Source organism: Apteryx mantelli, chromosome 17 (assembly GCF_036417845.1).
Source record: "Apteryx mantelli isolate bAptMan1 chromosome 17, bAptMan1.hap1, whole genome shotgun sequence".
Lineage (NCBI taxonomy): Eukaryota > Metazoa > Chordata > Aves > Apterygiformes > Apterygidae > Apteryx > Apteryx mantelli.
In genome coordinates, this window is record NC_089994.1 from 17,533,584 (window position 1) to 17,557,588 (window position 24,005).

General features: G+C 51.6%; 2 protein-coding genes and 1 pseudogene across 3 annotated transcripts; 2 read left to right on the forward strand and 1 right to left on the reverse strand.

Moving 5' to 3' along the window:
• The first annotated feature begins 1,661 nt into the window (after positions 1–1,661).
• On the forward strand, positions 1,662–3,968 carry LOC106492966 (disintegrin and metalloproteinase domain-containing protein 21-like). Its single transcript, XM_013952898.2, has one exon. It carries the CDS (start codon positions 1,662–1,664, stop codon positions 3,966–3,968), a length of 2,307 nt encoding a protein of 768 aa, XP_013808352.2.
• Positions 3,969–5,738: 1,770 nt separating this feature from the next.
• Positions 5,739–8,231, forward strand: LOC106492967 (disintegrin and metalloproteinase domain-containing protein 20-like; annotated as a pseudogene).
• Positions 8,232–8,816: 585 nt separating this feature from the next.
• On the reverse strand, positions 8,817–23,245 carry TMEM116 (transmembrane protein 116). 2 transcript variants are annotated; one of them, XM_067307173.1, is made up of 11 exons: positions 23,198–23,245; positions 21,707–21,753; positions 21,450–21,513; positions 17,569–17,700; positions 13,375–13,479; positions 11,609–11,658; positions 11,115–11,198; positions 10,893–11,031; positions 10,174–10,318; positions 9,986–10,059; positions 8,817–9,439 (listed from the first exon to the last, which is right to left on the reverse strand). In XM_067307173.1, the coding sequence occupies exons 1-11, from the start codon at positions 23,216–23,218 to the stop codon at positions 9,239–9,241; spliced, it is 1,062 nt and encodes a 353-aa protein (XP_067163274.1). In that variant the 5' UTR covers positions 23,219–23,245; the 3' UTR covers positions 8,817–9,238. The 2 variants fall into 2 exon arrangements, with proteins under 2 accessions (XP_067163274.1, XP_067163275.1); XM_067307174.1 differs by lacking the exon at positions 23,198–23,245 and adding an exon at positions 22,698–22,780.
• Positions 23,246–24,005: the final 760 nt, after the last annotated feature.

Sequence of the window (24,005 nt, forward strand, 5' to 3'; positions counted from 1 at the left end):
CCTGAAATGCCTCCTTCAATCCCTGTTTTCCATTAGATGGCAGCAGCATCTGCCCAGTGCTGCGGGTTAACCCCATAAGGGCTATAGGGGTTCGGTTGTAACTGCACCTTTTAATAGTCAGGGAAGGGAGGGGATTGAATTGCTCTGTGTGGACAGAGTAGTCACTTAGCGCTTAAATGGCATTTCCTCTGTCAAGTACAGCAGCTCCTCACTTCTGCCGTGGGTATCCCTTGCTATCCTGCCCTTGATAGTATCCGGTTTCTTCAGTAAGAGGGTGAAGCTCTTTGCAGGGCGCTGTGTTTTGCTAGGGTGACTCGGAAGCGCTGCAAGCCCAGGTGAGGCTTGGGGCAGCCTGGGCGCTTGTGAGAAGGCAGCAGACCTTCGCTTGGGCTGGCGCTGAAACTTGCTGCAAGCGCTGGGGCGCTTCTCCTCGCCTCTTACAGTCGACTCCTTCCAATGCAGTATGGCACTTGTGTGCTTCCGTTCTGGAAAGAGCTTTATTGCCCCAAAGCATGTTTTGATTGGCTTTTTGACAGCAACCAAATATGCCATTGTCACATGAGCGTTTCAGAACAAAAATTGCGCTGAAAAGAGACGGCAAGGCAACAGTGGTGCCTCAGGCCATCTTCATGTGTAAGGCTTAAATTAACATCTGTCTGCTCAGTAACTTTGGGGAATTGTTAGTGTGCTAGAGAGCGAGGGACTGTCAGAGCGCCCACAGCATTGGAAAGGGGAGCAGGAGAACAGAACAACTCCTGAGCATCCCAGGCACGTTTAAGGAAGCCAGGCAAGCTGCAAAACTGCTGTCGAGTGCTGTGTCGAAGCGGCAGATGAAAAATGCTCCCCTGCTCATAGAAGAAGGATGCATGGCCCAAAGTGTGCATCTCCCTTTCCGAGGAGAAGAAAATTCCCCTCAAATCATTTAAGCCTTCGGTGACGTGCACTCGGCAGTGCTGTGCCCTGCAAGGATGTCTGTCAACAGACACCGAAGGTCTCACCGCTGAAGCCAAAAGCCCCATTAGCAACCAAAGCCTTATTAGTTTCCCTGTAATCTACGGCTTTCCGCTTAGGCATGCTTAATCCCCTTTTAAACAAATTGCTGTAGGAGCGCGGACTCATAACTCTGGGCGAACGGGGTCAGCCCAAGTAGGGCACAGCATGGTTAATGGGGGGGCTGCTGCCGGCGGGGGGCCATGTGCTGCGCTGTGCCGTGCCGCTCCGGCCTCCCTGCGGAATGTTTGCGTTCGAAGCGGAGCGGCAGAAACGGCTGCGTGCGGCGACGCTGCCAACCCCAGCGGCGGCTCTGCCACCTGGCACCGCATCCCTCCCTGCGCCGCTTTGCGCTGATGTAGCCGAAAGCCGGGCTGGCTGGCTCCCGCCGTGTCCCAGCACCCTGGCGGACAGGTAGCCGAGGGAGCGCTAAGAAAAGGCGCCTTGGGTAAAGGGAGGCTGGAGCCTGGCTGTGGGCTGAGCGGGGGAAGAGGGGAGGCTGCGGTGGGGCGGCTCCGGGAGGGAAGGTGTCGGGGAGCACCGTCTGGCACATCCCGAGGCCCCCAGCTAGCTGCTGAGCCGGGCTCCTTCTTGCTGACTTAACAGCAGATTTTCTCACGTCTCGAAGTCCGCATTTTCCTCTCTTTGCTCCAGCTGGGGAGGCAGCAGCCATGTCTCCGAACCGGAGGCAGGCGGGTGGCGTGCCGAGGGGTATCCCGGCAGGCCGCGGGGCGCAGCTCCTCCGGCTGGGCCTCTCCCTTCTGCTCCTGGCGCCTCTGCCGCCCCGGGCAGACTGCAGCCCCCAGCCCTCTTGGGGCTACGCTGCCTACGAGATAGTCGTCCCGAGGAAAATTGGCCCCAAGGCCGGGAAAGCCAGCCAGGACAGAGTGTCCTACATCATCAACGTTCAGGGGCTGGATTACACTATTAACCTCAGGCAGAAGAAAGACTTCATAATAAAAAACTTCCCGGTGTTCACTCGTGACTCCCGAGGTGAAATTGTGGTCCAACAGCCCCACGTGGCAGCGGATTGCTATTATCACGGCTACGTGGATGGCAGCCCCGGCTCCACGGTGACCCTGAGCACCTGCTCGGGGCTCAGAGGCCTGCTGCAGGTTGGAAACTTGAGCTACAGCATTGAGCCCCTGGCAGATTCCTCCACGTTTGAGCATCTTCTGTTGCAGAGGGAGGACACAAGTCCTGAAATGATAATGTGCAAAATATCCAACGAAGGGAGACAATTTGCGGGCGCTGGGATAGCGACCAGGCAGTTCCAGCCCTGGGGGCACACGCGGTATTTGGAGCTCCTTGTTGTGGTGGACAAGGAAGGGTTTGATGCCTTTAGTAAAAATATAACTAATGTGACACTGGAAGTTATTGAAATAATCAACCTGGTGGATGGGCTGTTTTATTCTTTCCGCCTTCGCATTTTAATAACTGCACTGGAAGTTTGGGCAGAGAAGAACCCTATCAGTATTTCCAAAAACATAACCGAGGTTCTTCATAATTTTAATTTTTGGCGGAAGCAGAAAAGCCTTGCACACACTGTGCATGATGTGGGGTGTCTATTTGCTGCACTGGACTTTGGTCATGGTACAAGAACATTGCACATGGGTGGCAAATCGAACTTTGCCAGTGTGTGTGATAGAAAACGTGCCTCTGCTGTTGTATCATCATTTGCAAAGCAGACTTATATGCACACTGCTGCCCAGGTCGCTCATGAGTTAGGGCATGTCATTGGCATGGAGCATGATGACAAATACTGCACGTGTGGAAACACCTCTAAATGCATCATGAACGCACACAGCATGGTGAACTATCAGTTCAGCAACTGCAGCACTAAGCACTATTTTGATTTTATAGCATCAGGGAAAGGATACTGTCTGGATAACGCCCCAGAATCAGTAATGCCATTTACACCACAGCGTTGCGGGAATGGCATCCTGGAGCCTGGGGAGCAGTGTGACTGTGGCTCAGCGGCACAGTGTAAACTGGACCCTTGTTGTGATAACACCTGTCAAAAAAAGGAAGGAGCCATTTGCACTTCTGGAGGCTGCTGTAAGAATTGCAAGCCTCTTCCAGAAGGAGAAGTGTGTAGGGAGAGCACCAGTCCCTGTGACCTGCCTGAATATTGCAGTGGGACATCTGAACATTGCCCAGCGGACATGGCCATGCAAGACGGGACTGTGTGCGCCGAGGATGGGTACTGTTATTTAGGCAAATGCCAGTCTCGCACGTTACAGTGCATTCATATCTTCGGTGAAGAAACAAGACCTGCTCCACTTAAATGTTTCAAGGAGGTGAACATGAAAGGGGATCGGTTTGGCAATTGCTGGGGGAGTGGGGCAGGGGGCAAATTTGAGAAGTGTAAGCTAGAAAATGTCCTGTGTGGGAGGATGCAGTGTACAAACATTAGACACGTACCTTGGCTGCAAGATCACACAACCATCATTCAAACGCCGGTGGGCGATACCTGGTGTTGGGGCACAGACTACCACTTGGGCGTTTTAGATGCTGGAGCTGTTGAGGATGGCACGCAGTGTGGTGAGAAGAAGATCTGCATTAACCGGACGTGTGTCCCTGAGGCCAAGTACCTGACATCCCACTGTTCTTCCAAGAGAACGTGCAGAGGAAAAGGAGTTTGCAACACTAAAGGAAACTGCCACTGTGACGACGGCTGGGCGCCTCCCTACTGCCAGTTTGCCGGCTTTGGAGGGAGCATTGACAGTGGGCCTGCACCAGTCACTAAAAAGGGGCTTTTTAGGTTAATCATGGCTAGTATGGTAATAACTGTTGCTGTTCTCCTGGTACTTGCAGCACTCGCCATTTTGCTCATGAAAATGCTTGGAAGAACCCAAGCATTAAACAGACTAGCCAAATGCTTCCGGTCGCGAGAACAGCCTCCTGAGGAGGATGTGCAGAACCAGCAGGAAGGAGATAGCTCTAAACCAGAGGGGAGTCAAAACGCCATTGCATAGGAGTCGTACAGCAGCAGTGGTGAGGCTGGATTCAGGCATTCACTGGATCCAGACTCCCAGCTGTAGCGGATTCATGTAAAATGGATTTAGATGCATGCGTACAGTTAGGGGACCTCAGTTTCCAGTTTATAGAACAGCAAAATGAAATAGTTTTGAATGACCTCGGTAGGAAAAAGACATCATTGACTAAAATGACAAGGAGACTCAGGTTAATTGGACACCATCCCACCAGTTTGCATTGACAACTGACACAGGCAGAGGAAGAAGGTGTCTGGGGCATCTATGGGGGTCTGCAGCAGGGAGGCCCCGTCCTCACTCATCGGTCAGTCCCCAAAGTGCATGGGCTCGTCCCTGCGAGCAAGGAAACTCCTGGGTCCTGGACCATCCCTGACATCTCAGTGGAAGGGCTGCAGACTGTCCACATTATCTATATAGGACTATCTCTACACCCTATAGCCTCCTGCTGCTCAGCACCCTGCTCCCAGGCTGGGTGCATGCCTTTGAGCCCGTCCTGGGGGCATGCGAGCGCCTCCTCTACTGCATGCAGCCAGGAACGAACGCAGGACACAGAAAACGTCAGACCCTGCTAAGCGCGAGGAAGCAGGAGGGAGGAAAGGCCTCTGAGGCTTGTACTGCAGGAAAAAAACTGTGTGGGAAATATCTGAGATCCTTCGATGTAAAATAAAGGAATTACGGAGAGAACAAGGAAAAAAATAGTTCATTATTGCTCACGTCAGTGGTCTCCACGGCTCTCTGAAAAGCACAAAGCTGACAGGATCATTCGGAGAGGAGCTCGTGGAAGGGCTTTGGGCAAGCGAAGAAACTGCTGGCGGCGTCTGATCCCTGCCAGGCTGAACTGGCAGAAGCGAGGCCGCCGCTGAGGTCTCGATGCAAGGGGGGGGCAACGCGCAGGAGCCGTGTTCCTGCAGAGCGGGTACGGAGCCAAAAAAAAAAAAAAAATTGCACACCACCAGCTCGATGTGGTTAATGATCAGTCCGGAGCCCTTCAGCGTGGCTGTCACAAGGCAAACTGAAGACCCGTGGCGGTGCTGAGCTGGAGCGTGCGTCCTGGGCACTGGCTCAAGAGAAGCCAGGTGGAAAGAGCACCCGAGAGCGGACCCGCAAGCCCTGCGCGGGGCTCCGTTTGGGGGCTTCCGGACTAGCTTGCCGGGTTAATTTCTGCTGTAGGCGACAGGGTTTTCCGGGTATGAATTTCACCCCGGAGGCGGGCACGGTCTGCGTGGCAGCGCGGGAGGGTTCAACCCCCACCAATTGCCCCTGGGCACTGTTTACAGACAGGCCGAGGAAGAGAGGTAATGGCCAAGGGGCCTCGGCATGTGTAAAGCTGGGTCAGAGCCGATTCATAATTCCATGGGAGAAGCGTTATGGTCATAAAGCGTCAAACTCGCAACGCAGCGGCAGCCTTGGACAGGGGACCCCTCCCCGCCTCCTGGTGGAGGATTTGGGGGGGGGGGGTGTGCAGCGAGGTTTATGAGTCCCCAAATCTCACTGGGAAAGCCGTTAAAACTCAGTGTGGCGATTAATTGCCAAATTCACAACGAGCAGGTGACTCTCAGCCAGGGAACACCCTGAAGAGGAGGAGGAAGGGAGTGGGGATAAGGATATACGGCCCCCGAAGCTCCCTGAATGGCGGGGGAGCATCTCTGGGGGACGGGCTCAGCCCCCCAGGCTGCACCGCGGGGTCAGGTGGCTCCATCCCTGTCACTGAGAGTGCTCGTCGCCCGCCATGGCGTGGCCTGTTCCCCCAACATGGCGCCCAGCCCGCTCACAACATGGCGGCCGGGAGGTTCTGTGGCGCTTCTAGAACCTTCCCAAGGGGTGCGGGGGGGGGGGGACAACGACGATGACACATGTTTTGGGGCGACACGTACCTTCATCTGGTGTCCACAGCTCCCAGCGAGGCTGGAGAGTCCCGAGGGGCCCGGAGGTGCCCGTGTGAGGGCGGCAGGGCCCTCACCGCCTCCGCCGAGGCTGAAGGAGGGGAAGATGAGGTGGCGGCCGGCGGGCTGGGGGAGCGCCCTGCTCCTCACGCTGGGGGTCTCCGTCGCCTCGGCAGCTCGCCTCCTCGCCAGCGCAGCCGGCCAGCACCCACCGCCAGGCTACGCCGCCTACGAGATAGTGAGGCCGCAGAAACTGAGCCCCCGGGCAGGGAGAGCCCTGGCGGGCGAAGCGTCCTACGCCATCAAGGTGGAGGAGGAGAACTACGTGGTCCACCTCACGCAGAAGAAAGGACTGCTGGTCAAAAACCTGCCCGTCTTTACTTACAGCCCCGGAGGGGAAAGGATGGTGGAGCAGCCCCACGTGCCGGAGTGCTACTACCTCGGCTACGTCGAAGGGCGCCCGGGCTCCCTGGTGACGCTGAGCGCCTGCTCGGGTCTGAGGGGGCAGCTGAAAATCGGCAACCGGAGCTACAGCATCGAGCCCGTGCCAGGATCCCTCACGTTCCAGCACCTTCTCTATCGAAGGGAGAAGACCGCGGACAAGTCTCTGACGTGTGGACTGACCGAAGTGATCCAAAACCGACAAGGTAAGGTCGGAGCTAAAACGCCCTTAAGCGCGCAGGACTATTATTTCCAGAGGTTGAAGCACACCCGGTACGTCGAGGTATTTGTCGTGGTGGACCACTACCTGTTCTCCTTTCAAGGGAGGAACGAAAGCGCTGCGATGCATCTGGTTACGGATATTATCAATTTGTCAGAAATGTACTACTATTCTCTGAAGGTTCGCATCTGTCTGATCGGGATGGAGATCTGGACACACAGCAACTTCATCAGATACAGCCAGGATATAGAATATGTTCTTAACAACTTTAATGACTGGGCAAATCAGGCTCTTTCTCAGAGGATGAAATACGACCTCGCACATTTATTTACTTACAGGGACTTTGGACTAGTTGTTGGGCTGGCATATGTAGGTACCATCTGCTATGCTGGTTATAACACAGGTGTTGTCTCGCATATACGGAGAGATTTCGTAATCTTTTCGATTATTTTTGCTCACGAGCTGGGTCACAACCTTGGGATGGAGCATGATGCAAAGGACTGCACGTGCGGGAAGGCCACTAAATGCTACATGACCGGAGAATCGCTGGAAGACACCAAGGCTTTCAGCAACTGCAGCGTTAAGAGTTACGTAGACCTGCTCGACAGAGGGGATGGCGACTGCTTACGCAACATCCCGGAGACTCACAGACTCTTCTATTTTAAGCACTGTGGCAACAAGGTGATAGACGAGGGAGAGCAGTGCGACTGTGGGAGGCCGCTGGATTGCCGAGGCAATCCTTGCTGTAACCAAAACTGCCGGCTGAAGCCGGGAGCCGTCTGCTCTGTCGGGCAATGCTGCCAGAAATGCCGCTTCCGTGCTGCAGGACGCAAGTGTAGGTCAAAGGCAGATGAGTGCGACTTGCCTGAATATTGCAACGGGACTTCTGAGTGGTGCCCGGAGGATTTCTACGTTCACGACGGGACGCCATGCAGTGACAACGGCTACTGTTACCAGGGAAAATGTGCAACCTATGACAGCCAGTGCTGAAAAATCTTTGGGAAGGAAGCTCGGGGTGCTCCAGAAAGTTGCTTCAAAAAGCTGAACGTGAAAGGGGATCGATTTGGCAACTGTGGGGGCGATGGGTCCGAAGTTGCTTTTGTGGGATGTAAACCCCAAAACGCTCTGTGTGGTAGGCTGCAGTGTGTAAACGTAAAGAGAATACCCTTTCGGGGGGAGCCTGAAACCATCATTCAGACGCCAGGGCCCCGGGACTGGTGCTGGGGCACAGGCTACCATGCTGGGGTAGATATACCTGATGTCGGAGGAGGGCTTGACGGCACCAAATGTGGTCCACAAAAGATCTGCATTAACAAGACATGCACGGATGCCGTGGTCAGAACAAAATGTGATGCAAAGGCTTTGTGCCAGGGAAGGGGGGTTTGCAACAACCTTGGACACTGCCACTGTGAGGCTGGCTGGGCCCCTCCGGACTGCCAGTTCCACGGCCTGGGAGGCAGCGTGGACAGTGGCCCTCCACCGCCTCTCGTGGTCTCCATGGCGGAGGTTGTCCGAAATAAAGTTTTTGGGACTGCAATAGGGATCTGCATTCCTGTTGCCCTCACTCTGATTGCTCTCCTCGTTGTTGTAACCAAGTACAGAACGGTGATAGTTGCATTTTTCTGTACAAGACTAGCCCAAAAGGGAACTGAGCTTTCTGCAGATGAGGAGCAGAGTACGCAAAAAGAAGACAATGTTTAAGGAAAATGAAAGCAGTGGAAAATCCATCAGCTGCAGGCCCCTGTGGGCATGTCCCTGAAGCTGGACTGCTAGTCCCAGGAGATGTGTATAAAGTGATTTACACAAAGTAACTGTGTAAATTGTATAAAAGTTAATTACACAAAACTTGAGTATTCCCTCTTCTCATATTACCTACTATGTAAATAAATTTGCTTTGGACCTAAAAAGTGAAACTATTAGAAAATAAAGTGTAAAAGTTATAAAGTTGTTTTAATTTCAATGCAGCTAAAGATGCTTTTTATTTTTTAAAGAATTGTGAGGCCTTAGTAAATAATTCACTTGAGCATCTAGAAGAGTATAGGCAGATTCATGCCAAGTCCTGCTCACCTGGCTCATGAGAGGTGCTCCGTTGTGTTACATAAGCAAATTTTTCCTAATATTGTAGCTGAGCAGGAGTTGGCATGAAGAATAGAAGCGAAATGTGTGAAAAGTCAAAGCATGGAACTGAGCTCTGATTTTTTGTGCTACATTGTAACTTTTCATTCCAGTGCAGTTGGCTATTAGTATGGTACGTTTCCATTTCTATAGTAAATTAAAAGTCATAGATTTAAAAATATTCACCTTTGCTTTACTGTTAAGTTGTAATGGAAAATACATGACAAATACCGAGAGAAGTAAAACGTCCTTTGGCCACCTACCTTCAGAGGAGCTGCACCAGACCTCTGAGTTGTTACATATAATTTGCTGCATTTCTAGAGATACTTCCATAAGGAGAAAGTCTGTATTAAAGATTTACCATGTTTAAAGAACCTATTTAAAGTCCATACAAATCTGAAAAATAAATAACTACCTTGAAAAGTGTCTGTCTCTGACAGATCTGCTCAGGCTTTTCCTGCATTACATTTAACTTCGTTGATGATGAAACAGTTCAGACCAAGGAAGTCAGAGACTGGTTCTGGCTGACACTGCTAAAACGTGACAAGGCACCGTTAGGAGGCTGCTCATTCTTCTTTCGATGCAGGAGCTCATCACAGCAGAGTGGACGTGGACGCCTCTGTGTCCGCAGGGCTGGCAGGGAGCGTGCTGGCATAGAACTTCTTCTGGGAGCGCAAGAGAGGAGTCTGCGTGTCCACGTCCCGGCAGGCGTTGCGTTTGAGGGAGAGGAAGATGTGCTGTGTCCAGCCGTACACGATGCAGTTCAGAAGTCCCTGCGAAGCTGCTGTCAGAGCCTAGCAGAGACCACAAGGGAGATCAGGGCTGTCTTGTCAGCCAGCGCTGCACAACGCTCCATACCAGGCTGTCAATCCTGGTACGTTACGCCAGGTCTCCACTTACAGCATGATTTTATCTAACTGCATTCCCATGTGATATAGGAATCTCACAGTTATTTTAATCATCTCTGCTAATTGCAGCCTCTGCAGTCACATTAAGCAGCTGGACAAGTGTCGGGGAGGAACTGCATTTGCAGACTTGATCTTTCATAGGAATGGAACAAACTAACTGAATTCTGGGGACCTCGTCTAGGCCTATTTTCTGTGATTTCTCTGACACTGTGATTTTAGTTACTGAGGCCTTTTCAAGCCTATGAAAAACATAAAACAGCTAAGAAAGATATTTGCCAACCAAAAGTATAAATCAGATTTAAGCTCACACAGCAGTGATCTTTGAGGCTAGAAACATGCCTTGTCTAGTAGAGATTAGAACCAAGCAAACACTAATATGGCTGTTCAAGTAGCGAAGGCAATACATAAGTGATTGCAGATGAAGAGTTTTACCTGTAGAATAAAAAGAGCCATGTAGACTTTGCTGTTTGCTGAAACTGTCAGCTTCAGTATTCCAAGGAGGACAGCTGTGAAAAGTGATTGACAAAAAGGTGTTGCTTTAACCCAAACTGTTTCGAGTTTCATTGTCATCTATCATGTCTTAGGAGAATATTGTGGAAGTAACTCAGTATTCTGCTAACCTGGGCCCCAACAGCAGAAGAACGCGATGGGGTAAAAAACCACTCGTTGTTCCACCATCTTAATCATTGCCCATTGCTGATCTCCCAAGAATCCTGTGGAGTTTACAAACCTTTTGTACAAACCACGGGCTTGAACAAGTATAACCTGAAAAGAATAAGCATATATAGCTGTTTGTATTTTATGCACACGCTCTGATCTGCTTTGTTCATCTAGTACAGAGTATCTCATGCTTTTTTAGCCAAGTCTTCATTACAATCTATCAAACCTTTTCATGCCATGCAACAGTGTGCTCCCGGGTGGACGGTAGTCTGTTTGCATGCAATCTTTTCCAAACTGAGGAATCTTAACGGATTTGGTCTCTTGCTGTACAGAAGCTTGCCCATGCACTGGGTGATCTCTGCTGTCATTCTCTGAGCCTTCCCTACTTGCTAAATCCTTTTTTGGGATAGGTTGACAGAACGCAGGATCCCAGATGGATTTATATGGTAGCACAATGATATTTTCTATTCTCCCACTCTTCCAAAAGAGAGGCAGCACCACACAGTTCTTCCCCTGACATTGCCTGGCCCATGGTACCATTCAAGCAATCTTGGGAGACTGCTGAACATCATGCATGCAAAGTGACCTGTGACTCACGTAAAGATGAAAATGGGCAAGACTTCCTCTCACAGTTATCATCTGGGTCCAACGCCTAGTGCAAATGGACTATGTTTCTTACCAGAATGGCTATGAAGCTGATCAGAAAGGAAACGAGGAAGACGCCAATGCCATAGTAATACATTGCACGGCAAACAGAGCCACTCAGGGTTAGGAGTTCATTAGTGGGCACAGCTATTTCTGTGTGCATCAGGAGACATCTGAGGGGAGAAAGGGAACACACTGAGCTCTTGCTGTGGCTCAGAAGCAGTGAGGCTGTTGCGGAGAGAAGCTTGCAGCTTACCCATGCTTCTGGCTGAAGTTCTGATAGCAATTACTGCTGTTTCCCAGGCAAAACACAGGCACCATCAGAAGAAAAGGGATCAAGCTAGGAGGAGAGAGGACAACAGGACAGTTATTGCACCACCACCCCTCCCCACACACTGCTTGTTCTTTCTCCTGTCACTATAGAGGACTTAAAAATTGTTTTTATTGACACTGTTATGGAAGAGCACTTTACCAGCTTTACTAACTTCTGCACTTTCATTCATGCAGAGAATACATTGTTCAAGTGAGCAATATCTGAAAAACTATATGCAGCTATATAGTCATAACTAAGTTAGATGGAGAAAAGCCCTTACACACAAAGACTTTGGCTCTGAGTTTGTTGGCTCACTCTGCTGTCACTGATGAACACAGGTTTTAGTAATACTTGCTTCAAAATAAGTAGGGGGCAGGGATCAGAACGCTCCAGTTTACTAAAACCGTATCATTCTGCCAGAGGGAATTAAGTCTTACCTGGACAAGATTGTTGCTACTCGGCCAATGTAACTCACATAATCTACAACCTGCAAAGTCCAAAGAGTTAATTAAATGATCATTTCAATACAGCCATTGGTTTACAGGAAATGGCTCCCATAGAGCATTTTCGCAGCTCAGAGAGTTCTACAAATGCTGATTAATCCCCAGACCAAGTACAAATGTTTGTTTCCACTTTGTAGATGGGGAAACTAAGGCTCAGGCAGAAGGTATTTCTGTCTGAGCCAGGAGTTCCTGGTCATAGTACTAGATTGTTAGCCTTTGCCTCTCCACGGCCACGCAAGCAAAATTTGGAAGTGCTTTCCAAGGCAGGATTCATGGCAAGTCACACTTTACCAAATCAGCACTGCAGGGTTCACTGTGCACTGAGTTGCAATAGAAACAACCGCTGCTTCCAGAAGTTTACTGACTTGTTCTTCCTCAGGACTAGAAGATTTGAGAAGGAAACTTTAAACTGGAAAAGAAGCAGACACTTGAAGAGCTCTCTGGCGAAACTCATTCATTTTTTTGTATTTCTTATTCATTTAACCTGGCCTTGTTCATCAGAAACCTCATCACATTCTGATGAAAAAATGCAAACAATTCAGAGTGTCCTGGTCTCTGTCCACCGGAAATGTACTTTGGCAGCTGGCATCCATACACCAGCTAAGACAACACAATACAGGCACTTCTGTAGCGCTGGAGAACTTATGGTAGAGGACGTATGTCTGAGAGAGTCTAGCAAAAAATAAATCAGTTCTACAAATGGATCCAAACCCTACCCTTGAAATGTAGTCTGATCTGTCCAGCTTGCTGCTCCTGCACAGAGACATGAAATATCTGGGGATGCAAAGTATGCTGTGCACATCAAATGTCCGAGGAAGAGAAAAGCTATATGCAGAAATGGGGCTGATGTTTTCATTGAGAAGAGCCACATCAACAGCCTGCTGTCCAGCAGCAATACATTCAGAGGAATTCTAGTTACAGAGCAACAACGGTGCCTCAGTGTTTAGCCAGGTGTGAGAAATGAAACAACTGCAAGGAGAGATTTTGGTCATGCGGCATGTGAAGTGTTTGTTTAGCCTGTAACTCAAAGGGTGTTCTTCTGAGTGCTGTGTCCTTGTTCCTCAGTTCCCAGCGATTACACCGGTTCACAAAAGGGCTTTTATAGAGGCCAGTGATGATGAAGTGAGAACTGGCGCTTGTTCACAGACCCCGCCAGTCATTTCATCACTAGCTCACTTTGTCACACCTTCTATCTCAAACTCTTACAATATATTACTGATGCTCTCGAATGCTGTATGACGTCCAGGGAAGGTAGAAACTGTCAGTTCTCAGTTCCAGCTTGTCCAGGCACCCCCTCCTTTTCTGTCCTTCCTAGAGACTCATTCCTCTGCTATGTACTAGCAGAAGACCGTAACAGCAACAAACCAGTTGCTCAACTGGTGCAAACTGCTGTACCTCTAATTGTGGGAAAACTTCACCAATGCCCTATCTTGAACCTTCTCTGCTCCGAAATGAACACTGCCATTGCCACTGCCTGTTTTGGTATTGCAAGACTAATCTTTCACTGAGAGCAAACCCAGCCCTAACTCTGCTGCTAACTCAGTGGCATGGGCAAGATATGTCAAATCCATACAGCCACAGGGCAGAAGGGCCTGCAGAGTCCTAGTGGCAAGACTTGCTGTTATGTATGCACCTCCTGAAGTGCCACAACACCACAGTTAGACCTTGGTACCCAACAGTTATTGTATTGTCCTACTCACCAGGGGAGACGTCCTGTAAAGGTTCTGATTGTATTTCATCTTTAGGTCCACGTACAGATGCCAAGTGTAGTTGACAGTATATAGAAAAGAGGCCACATAGAATATCTGAGAAATACAAACAGGCAGGATTTCAGTCCTATAACAATAGTTTCTGTAGCACTGTTAGCTCATTGCTGATGAACCCAAAGCCTGAGGGCTAAAGACAGGATATGAAACACCATAGTGGACCACCAAAGGTGAGGTTCCCTGCACAGCGCAGGTGCAGTATGAATGTGCACCCATGGCCTTCCTGAGACCTTGTGCTCATGTCTGCTGGCTTGCAGTGGGACACGAACTGGGAAAAGCCAGGTTGAGGAGGTGTTCTCACCTTAAACCGCTCAAAGGAAGCTTCATTTGGCCTAAATACAGGGATAGCAGAGCTGGTGATAGCTGGACAGTCCTACAAACAAAAGTCTTTCTGACTTGGCTCTCTTTTTGGCCACAAACCTTACAACACAAAAGGGTGAAAAAGCACTTTAACCCCCTTTATGCCACATCCATTAGGAACCGCAACACATGCTGAACTTAGATTTGCTCCTCACATAATGGGCTCACTACACAGTGAATTCACGGAAACAGAAAACAATAGTATATTTAAAGAGGAAAGTGGGGGAAGAGAATACAATATCTGCACAGTGAGTCTGAGTTAATGGGCTAAGAACCCTTTTCTTCTCCATGGGAAAAAGGAGGAAAGAAAAGATATAAAATGCTATTTCTCACGGTGAGTTTCACGGCCCATGATTCTAGTTTGGGATGAGACCAAATACATGAAATCTCCTATGACAGAACAAATTTCCCCTGCATCTGTTCCTGAAAGGCCAGCTATGGTTGCTCCAGGCAGCCAAGTATAAGCAGTGCCACCTAATCATACTATATATGTGTGTGTTGTGTTTGTTACAGGAAACACATGCTTCAACGGCAAAGACAAAGAGGAAGGGCTGGGCAAGTGAATTTTTCTGTTGATCTGCTGTCCTCTGCCTAAGAGGGAAGGAGCACAGATTTGTCATCCTGGTACCATGTAAGTCCAGGAAAGCAATCACTAAATAAAGAAACTTGGTCTCCTTCGCTGAGACTGCCAGCTCTCCTGGTTGATTCTCAAGAGGCTGAGTCCAAGGGGCTGCTACGTTGCAGACGGAACATTACAGTGGCTCTCCAGTTCATTAGAGGAGGTTTAATGAGGGTTCGTTGCCCTTCTTCAGTTATTTCCGAGGAAGGGCATCAAAACAGTCCATAGAGATAATTTTCTTGTGCTTCAAAATACCTCAGAGAGCTCACAAAATGTCAGCTCTGCCTTCTTTTCTGGAAGAGGGAACCAAAAGCCACTGAGAAGCTGCTGGCAAAAGGAGAAGGGAGTTGTGCTCTCCTGAGAGCCAGCTTTTGGGCTGTGGACAGCCCTGCAGCACTCAGCATGAGGGCCTAAAGCAGGGGCTGGGGGACATGCGAGTCCCTCATTATAACCCTTCTGCAGCTTCCCATTATGCACGCCAGCTCAAGTGGAGCCTGCCAGGACGCTATTCGGCTGCTGGAACTGAACTGGAAGAACGTGGGAGAACTGTGTAATTATAATTGCAATCTCTCCTCTGGACTTAATTGCAGCACAAAGGCAAGGCGGGGAGGAGGAAAGGACAAAGTCAAGGAACAGCAGAAGGAAACACTATTTACATTTATTATCATGACTTCAACCAAACTCTGGTGCCTAAACAAGGAAAGTCCATGGAATAAAGCAATCTACTCCTTTACGACACAGGCATGGATGTTAGGGGACTTCCATCTGCAGTGATAAAGTGATGGTGAACAGGCTGTGTAAGCCTATTGCCCTGCTCCTAAAGGCAATTCCACAAGACAAACATATCACATAGAGGGTTGTGTGGGTCTGCAAACACCACTGCTAAGCAGTCCTGAGCCTGTCCCCACCCCTGTCGTGCAGTACGTTTTAGAGTTTCTAGGTGTTTTTGTGTGAACAAGTTACATATATTTATGAGACTCCCAGGAATGCAACCTCTGCAGGACTTCTGTGTTCAGCACAGGCAGGATGGGGCCAGGAGATGTTTATTCATTTCATTTGGTTACAGATCACTTGTGCTCTGCAGAAGGCGCTGGTCAAACCTGTTACTAGCTCCTACCTACGCACAAGGTGTTCCCACCACGCAAGGGCACCGTTCGGGCGTTTAGTAAGGTGGCCTGCACTGTGTCACATGCATCATGCAGGCACAGTTGCTATGGCAAGGGCTCCGTTTGTTTTAATTCCTCCCAGAGCAAACAGCAGCAAGAACTCTTGCCAGATGCAAGCCGGCTCTGCCACCCCTGCAGTCCTCCCGCCAGGAGTGGTCTGCCAGCCTGGCTCCTCCGCCAGCACACAGGAGAGAGGCCCGGCAACCCTGCGGCTGAGCTCGGGACGTGGTGGGCACCCTGGACACTCCACCACAGTGTCCTGACTGACCTCCGCTGGCTGGAGACAAAGACAAGTCCTGCAAGGACTCCCCTGGAGCCCAAGGCCACTTATGCCTTTCCAGGTGTGGAAGCAAAGCTCCCTCATTGCCCTCCTCCCACCTTCTCCACACTTGCTGGTGTCCCTGAGAAGCTTGCCACATGCTGGAAAAGCAAGGGAAAACAGCCAGAAATGCATGGGGGCACAGCATGCTTATGGGTTAAACTGTAAGGAAAAGAAGAGAGCATCTCCACTGAGAAATGATGCTGTGTTGTCTATACCCAACTTGTCTCTGTCCCAGCAATGCAACCTGTCTTCCCTGGACCTTAAAGAGCTCTCACCAGCAGTAAAAACTGTCCTCCACCTAACAGCTGCAAGTGAAACTTCTCTGCAAGGCCTCAGAAATACCCTCAGTCCTGCATGCTCCTTCCATGTTCAGGCTCTGCAAAGCCTCTCCTAAGCTGTCTTTATTTTCCCCTACACCATCTTCTGGAAATCGTCTTTGATATTGCTCTGCGTCATTCCCAAGTGGCCAAATTACACAGACCTTCCTGCTCCCTGTCTCAAAGTGAACGTATAGCATTGCTTCTAAAGCAGCATAGAGGAGCCAGAGAAATCAGAAGTGGAACAGCTGCTCTCCCGGTGCAGTACTTGCCATCGTGAGTAATACGATTTTACCCTCAAGCACAGCTCTTAAAACAAGGCCGAGCTGCAGGCACTCATCCCCAAACACACAGCAGTGTGAGCGCTCTCGCAGGCCGCACACACAGTTACTTTCCTGTCCTCTCTTAAGGTACATGAAGAGCCTTTCCAGCTTCAGGCACTGTGACTCAGTGGAGACATTTCAGTTCCCGTCTGTGGGTCCCATCGCACTCCCCAGCGAGGTACACAAGCCCACAGGAGGTACCGCTTGCTCTTCCCAGTCACTTTTTTTGTGGGCCCTTTAAAAGGAAACTGTTAACCCCAAAGATCACCACTTGCAAACCACCACTCTGGCTCAGGCTAGGCTGTGCCCTGCAGAGTTTTTCGAGAGCAGTGATTTGCAAACCCTAAAGAATGGAATAGGAACTCAGTGAAGCAAAAGCAAACCATCAGGAAAAGGACATTTCACTCATTCCACTACAATTAGGCTCCAGCACATGAAATCGGCCCAGAGCCCTGGAAGGCAACCGAATTGCTGGGGCATGGGGCTGAGCTCGCACTGACAGAAGAACCAGTGAACATCCCCAGGATTGCAGGAGCGAGGATAGGGCCAGGGCAGCAGGATCACAGGCTGCAGGGTCGTTTACATGAGTAACATCACAGGTCCGAGCTCAGGAGAATAGGAGAATGTGTCTGTTCCTGCCCAGAATGGGGGAAGCATTAAGAGGAATAGAAAGTGGCAGTGCAGGACACACAGAGATAATCTTTGGCACTTGTCCAACAGGAAATAGATAAAGAGCCATCGACTCTTTACACAAGCAACCCAAACACTGCAACCACAAAATCCCATGCTCCGTTTGCCTTCCTCATTGCCTGCCACAAACTGGATCTACCTAAAACCAAGCACTGTTATCTCTGTTTTACACTCAAGGTGAAGAGACCTGATAAGTCAAGTTCACACAGGGAGTCTCTGCCAAAGCCTGGCTGGAAATAATCGCCTGCAGCCCTGCTCTGATCACCGGGGACGATAACTGTGGCAATGAGCGCAAAGCAACAGCACGAATCGCGATGCCAAGGCTACTCACTTGTCCTGTTGCTTGCAGGTTATAGCAGATGAGATCCTCCTTGGAAGTCGGCGTGCTATAGAGAAGTGCCCCAGCGAGCCAGCACATGCCGAGAAATAGGTCAGAGAGGCTCAGGTAGAAAAGAGGGCGAACCTGGGAAAAGTGAAAGTGGTCAGCAGGTCCGGGCAATGTCTGCAACAGTCCCAGGATCACCTACAGCAGCAGCGTTACCCCTTGTCCAGATATGCTTTCACCTCCCAGCTATTCTGCTAGGGCAGCTCTCCCTGCGCAAGAAAACTGTCATGATTCTTGCACTCAGGGGCTGTTTCAATATAGACACTCTGCTCTAAGCGCTCTCTCTGCCACTACCAATGTCCCAGGATCCAGGAGCAGCATTAAATCATACAGAAAACATTTTAAAGGTCCAGAATATTATGATTCTGCAGAATGGGACAAGTTTGCAGGGAGAAGTGATGTTGTTTATTAAATCAGCTAATACGGAAATCAAACTTTTGGAAAATACAGACTTCTTCAGGTCTGAAATAATCTGAAACAGACTTTTTTCCTGTGTCTTTCAAGTAATTTCAGTTGGTGACTAAGGCTGAAACCATTTTATATGCAAAATTAATTTCCACTGTGAGAGCCACTGGTCTCTGCTGCACACTGCTCATATGCGATACTGCATCTTGCTGGAACAATCGTGTCTCCTCTAATGGCATTTTCCAGTCCACTTCCAGTTCTCATGCACTGGCCAAAAGCTGAGACGTTTAGGACTGTAAACACTGCAGGAAAATATTTGTGCAAAATTCTGGCCAACATTTTCATTGTTATTGGGAGAGCAGCCGCTCAGGAAAGCTAGCCTAATTGTCTACATTCTTAATTGTAGTCTTTGGCACCTAATTTTCAGCATCCTGGAGAGAAAATTATGGCTTCTTTTTTCCCAAAGGGAAATTATAACGCTAAACACAGCATGAAAACATTTCAAGAGGCCTTTATTTGGGGAAGATTGTTTCACAGAACTGAGCCTTTGGGTGAAATTTGCCCCAGTATTGTCCTTTAAGTAAATGTTTGACACCCATCATGGTGTCTTATACTTGTCTCTTTCCTGTGAGTAAAGACAAGGAGCTTAGTGAGACTGATAAGCAACAAATCTGCTAGAACTAGACCTGTCCTTATGGCACAGTTTTAGGGAAGATCCTGTTTGGGCTCTGCCTAGGCTCCATCCGGCCATTAAGCAGCAAGGCTGGCCCTCTGCTTTCAATCAAACTGCTGCTGTTAGCTAAATATCTGGAGCTAGTCTGCACATCATTGCATTTACAAATGCCTCTTTTAACCAATTATAAATCCAGTCTTCCCCTGGCTAGTGCAGAATTGAAGCACAGGCAGGCAGTGACAGGGATGACAGCCTGGGGATGACTTCCAGATCGTGAATGTGGCAGGTTAAAACTAAGCAGCTCTGAAATAAGCAAAGGAGCAACTTTTGCAAATGAACAGGCGACCCCTTTCTCTAGGAACAAGTGTCTTTGGAGGGAAGCACTGCTGTTTGGTTGAGGAGCTATTTTGGCACAAACTTAAATAAAGAAGTAGATGACATAGTCTGTAAGTAAAAGGCAGAATGGTTCTTACTTGCAAAAGGGGGGGAAAAAAAAAAGGTATTTATAAAATAGAGGAAGGGAACGTAAAGACGTAATGGTTCGGATGAGCTGCCTGGCCAGAGCACACGTGTTCATCTTGCTGTGTCCAACCACCACTCAGGGACGTCTGCCTATAGAAAACCTGCTGCCACAACAGAGGAAACCCTGTGTTTATTCCTTGCCATCATATCTTCTGAACGATTTAGCACATGCTGAAGGTGTAATTGACCCCACAGAGACAGAAAATAAGCTTCAAGAATTCAGTATTTGATTTCCTGGGCTGGGGGTAGTAGGGGAAGTTGCAATAATATTGTTCTCCTCTCAGCCTCCGGAGTTGTTTATTTTTAAACATTTTACTCTGGAGTCTCATGACTCAGGGAATGAGCTGTTTACAACAAGCTCCGATACAGATTTCTCCCAGCCCCTTTGTTTACAAATTTGCCCACAGGACCAGGAGAGTGGGGCTGAGGGGAGGCTATTTTGCTGCTTTTGAAACACCAGCAACGCATCCCCCTGGCAGCAGGGCAGGAGCCTGGCAGCCTGATGCAGGCTCGCCAATCCAGCTGGTATCCATCGCATCCTGCACGGATTTGCAATAATAATCTGAGCAGAAACATCTGGGCTCCCTGAGCAGGAATGGCCCATCTGCGGCTAGGAGCCATGTGCAACCCACAAGCCGTTGCAGCGCGGCTCTCAAGCCACGGCCCCGTCATATGACTAATAGCACAAGGGCTCCTGAGTAATGCAGACTCCTAGCCGTGGAAGTAAACCCGCAAAGGCTGCTGAGTCACGCTGGGGCGCTTGTCAAACCCAGCTCCATCCGGCACCACCGGGAGAGCGAGCCGCATCCGGGGCTCCCCTGTGCTCCGTGGCGCAGGGATACGCACCTTGTGCGGGACAGCCTCAGGAAGGTTGTCCATCTCAGCCCTAAGGCCGCTAACTCCCTGCCTGCCTTCCTTCCTTCCTTCCTTCCCGGGACCGCCGCAGCTCAATCGCAACATGCTGGGCGGACTGTCTCCATGAGGCTGCCCACCCGGGAGCCAGACTGCCCCGCTTACTGTAAGCGGTGCAAATTTGCCCTGCAAACCCAGACACATTCTCCTTCCCACCCTACTACATCCAGCGATGTGCCAATTGTGAGCTTGACTGCACGCCACCCTTCTCTGAGGGTGATTTACTGACTTCCCTGAAAGTCCTGGTCCTTGGGTTGCAGAACAGACCTGCAATGTATGAAGAGCTGTGAAAACAAGGAAGGTGCAAAACAGCTCTACAGTGACAGATCTGCCAGCTGCGCTCTCCTGCTCTTAGCAGTAACCTGTTACGTGCATGGTTTGCACACTGGGCTGCCAGAGCAGATCAGCTCGGTGCATGCGCATTGCCTCCAATGCATCCCGGGAAGAGGGCTGGAGCGCCTGCACAGCCTTCGGATGGAGGCCCACGATCACTGCAAACCCGCCAGCCAGTGGCTCTGCACTTGTAGTAGTTCTGATGCCTCCCAGGCACATGGGATTCCCTGCACATGCAATCTGTGCGTGTGTGATGAACTCTGAACACGCTGGGCACTGCATGCCTGCCGGATCAGCTGTGCACGGGTGGACAGGCCTGCTCTGAGCGCGGTTTGCAACCGAGTCTCACCGCTTTAGCATTAGAAATGTTAATGCTTCCTCTGCACGGCCAGGACAAATTTTTCAAAGTCGGGACACGCCTCTCTGCATAGTTCAGCACAACAAACTGCTTTTCAGCCTCTTCTGTTTTTGTATGGACTTTACAGCACCTTTGAGTTATACTAGCTTTAGGAGCACACCTGCCTGTAAAAACCACTCAGAAACGCCCAAAGACAATGACCTGTAAATGCATTTTCTCCAGGGGCATATCCAATTTACACTTCAGCAGCTTTCTACACACAGGTCCTCAGCCCTCCACGCTTTTTGCTCCACAAAGGAGGTCACTCTAAACAAATCCCCATTCCCAGGCACGGCACCTGAAAGCCTGAGCTGCAGAAAGCGTGGTGCTGAGGAACCTGCTTCTCCCTGAGTGGGCATAGTTCAAGGTCAGTCTCTTAAACTCCCTGCCGTGGAGAAAGAGTCCAAATCCTGGAAAGCCCTTTGCCTCCCAGATGCAACAAACACAGTTTAACCATGTGAGCCCAACACCCGTAACCGTTCCTAGCAGAACGCCTGGCCCACGCAGGTCTCTGCGACGCACACTACCCACCTGCAGGGTGCCAACACCCCGACTTAGAGAGAGAAACGGAGGTGCAGCCCTTACCTCGGGGGACCGCACGGCGTTTTGAAAGATGGCGTAGGCGATAATCGAGCTGGAACCTATAACACTGAGAAAACAAAGCACAGGTTGGAAAAGGAGCACATCCGTGTCGCTGGAGCTCAGTGGGCTCTCTTATTCCTGAGGAAACCAGCGTCACGACGATCATGCTCCCAAGCCGGCACGAAGGAGCGGTACAGGCTGCGGCGACCTGCCCGGGCCGTCCCTGGTGCCGGGGACGCAGGTTTAGCAGCACGTTCTACCTTAGCATGGCCATGGTGAACTGTATCCACTGGAGAGCCGAGTAGACCTGGAGGAGGAGGAGAGGGGTGAGCTCAGCTGGGCCCTTCTCCGGGTGCGACGCAGGGAGCCGGCCCCAAACGCGCGACTCGGGCCGGAGGAGCCGCGTCCGAGGGGGACGCCCCCATCCCCTTTGCCCAGGGCCGCTGGCGTGGTGGGGCCAGGCATCCCAGTGCCACAGGAGACGGAGCCGCGGATGTAGCTGGGGCGCCGAGGGCTCAGGAGGCGCTGGCGGGCGAAGGGGCTGAGCGGGGGCACGTGGGGAGAGGACGGGGGTGGTGGGGTGCGCGTGGAAGGGACGGGGCAGAACCCCAGGAGAGGGGACAGGAGAGCGTCCCCACGAGGGGACAGGCAGGGTCCCGGGAGAGGGGACAGGGCAAGATCCCTGTGGAAGGACAGGGAGGTGCCCCAGGGAGGTGACAGGGTCCCCATGAGGGGACAGGCAGGGTCCCAGGAGAGGGGACAAGGCAAGATCCCTGTGGAGGGACAGGGAGGTACCTCAGGGAGGGGACAGGCAGGGTCCCAGGAGGCAGGTGCCTCAGGAGGGGACAGGGTCCCCGTGAGGGATGGGACAGGCAGGGTCCCAGGAGAGGGGACAGAGCAAGATCCCTGTGAGGGGACAGGCAGATGCCCCAGGGAGGGGACAGGGTCCCCATGAGGAGACAGACAGGGTCCCCAAGAGGCAGGTGCCCCAGGGAGGGGACAGGGTCCCCATGAGGGGACAGGCAGGGTCCCTGTGAGGGACGGGACAGGCAGGGTCCCCATGAGGGGATAGGCAGGGTCCCAGGAGGCAGGTGCCTCAGGGAGGGGACAGGGCAGGTGCCCCGTGAGGGGGGACAAGCAGGGCCCCCACGAGGGGGGGACAGGGCAGGTGCCCCGTGAGGAGACAGGGCAGGGCCTCCACGAGGGCACAAGCAGGGTCTCCCAGGAGAGGGGACAGGCAGGGTCGCTCACCTCCTGCCAGCCCCCGTCCAGCGGCGCCGGGAGGGCCATGGGCAGCCGCCGCCGCCGCCGCCGCGCCGCTCCGGGGCTGCCCGCGCCGCCGCCCCGCCCCGCCGCCGCCGCCCGCGCCCCGCCCGGCCCCGCGGCGGAGCCGCCTGCACCGGCCCACGGCCCGGGGGTCTCGGAGCGGCCCGGTCTAGGTGAGCGCCAGGGGGTTCCGCCGCCCCGGTTACTCCGTGATCTAATCAAGCCGCGGTGCAAACTTCTGCTCAGCGCCCGCCCCCCCTTTGCAACGCGGCTGGCTCTGTCGCGCTCTCGCGGCGATGGAGACCCCGAGTCACGCCGACCACAGCGGCCCGCGAAGGTTTAAAGGAGAAATTCCCCGCCCGCCCTCTACGCCACGTGGCCCGAGGCTGCAGCTGCCTGCGCGCTGGGTCTCCCCTCCAGCATCTGACCCGAGGCGACCCTGCTTAGCTTCCCCCCCCCCCCCCCCCCCCGCAATAAGCTCGCACCGGCCGCCTCGCCCCGCTCATCGCGCCTCCGGAGCACCGCCTCTGGGTGACGTCACGAGAGGGCGGGGCCAGCCGTGAGGGGTGCGCGCGCCCCCGGCGGGCTCCTTTAAGGCGGGCGCGCGGGTGGCGGTTGGCGGCGCCTCTGAGGGGGCGCGCGCGGGTGGCGGTTGGCGGCGCCTCTGAGGGGGCGTCCCACCTCCACCGCGAAGGTAGCCTCGTCTTTAGGGCCTCGGAGGTTCCTTGAAGGGTTCCCCGAGGCCTGGAGTAAAGGGAGCGCTGCCCCACGGCCATGGGGGAAGGACTGTCTCCTCAGGAGCAACGTGGGAAGCATCTTCACACAGGCCCTATGAAGGGCAGCATCCGAAGCCCACCTGCCTAGGAGCCTGTAGCCTGGATGTGCTACAGCGTGCTATAAACCCCTCATTTCTGGGGCATTCCTCTCTCTTCCAGGTGGCATCATCTCCTGGCTGATCAGTCCTTGCCTTCCCTATTAACCCCAGAAGGCAGCAGCAGTTTCTCCAGAAAGCAGTGCAAGGAGCAGCTGTTAATTGGAACCAGATTTTTTTTTTTTTATTGTAGCATTATTAATACATTTTATCTTGCAGGGGTATCTGCTCCTTGTACCCACCCCAGGATTCAAAAGGCAGCAAAGCTCCCACAGAAATCAGTTTTGCTTAGCTTAAAGCACACTCTTAAGGTAAAATGCACAGAACATGTTTCTCTGCAGACTCTCTAAAGCCCTCATCAGCAGTATAGCATCTTACAGTAGCCATCTGAATTCCACACAGTATGAACCACACATGCAGTC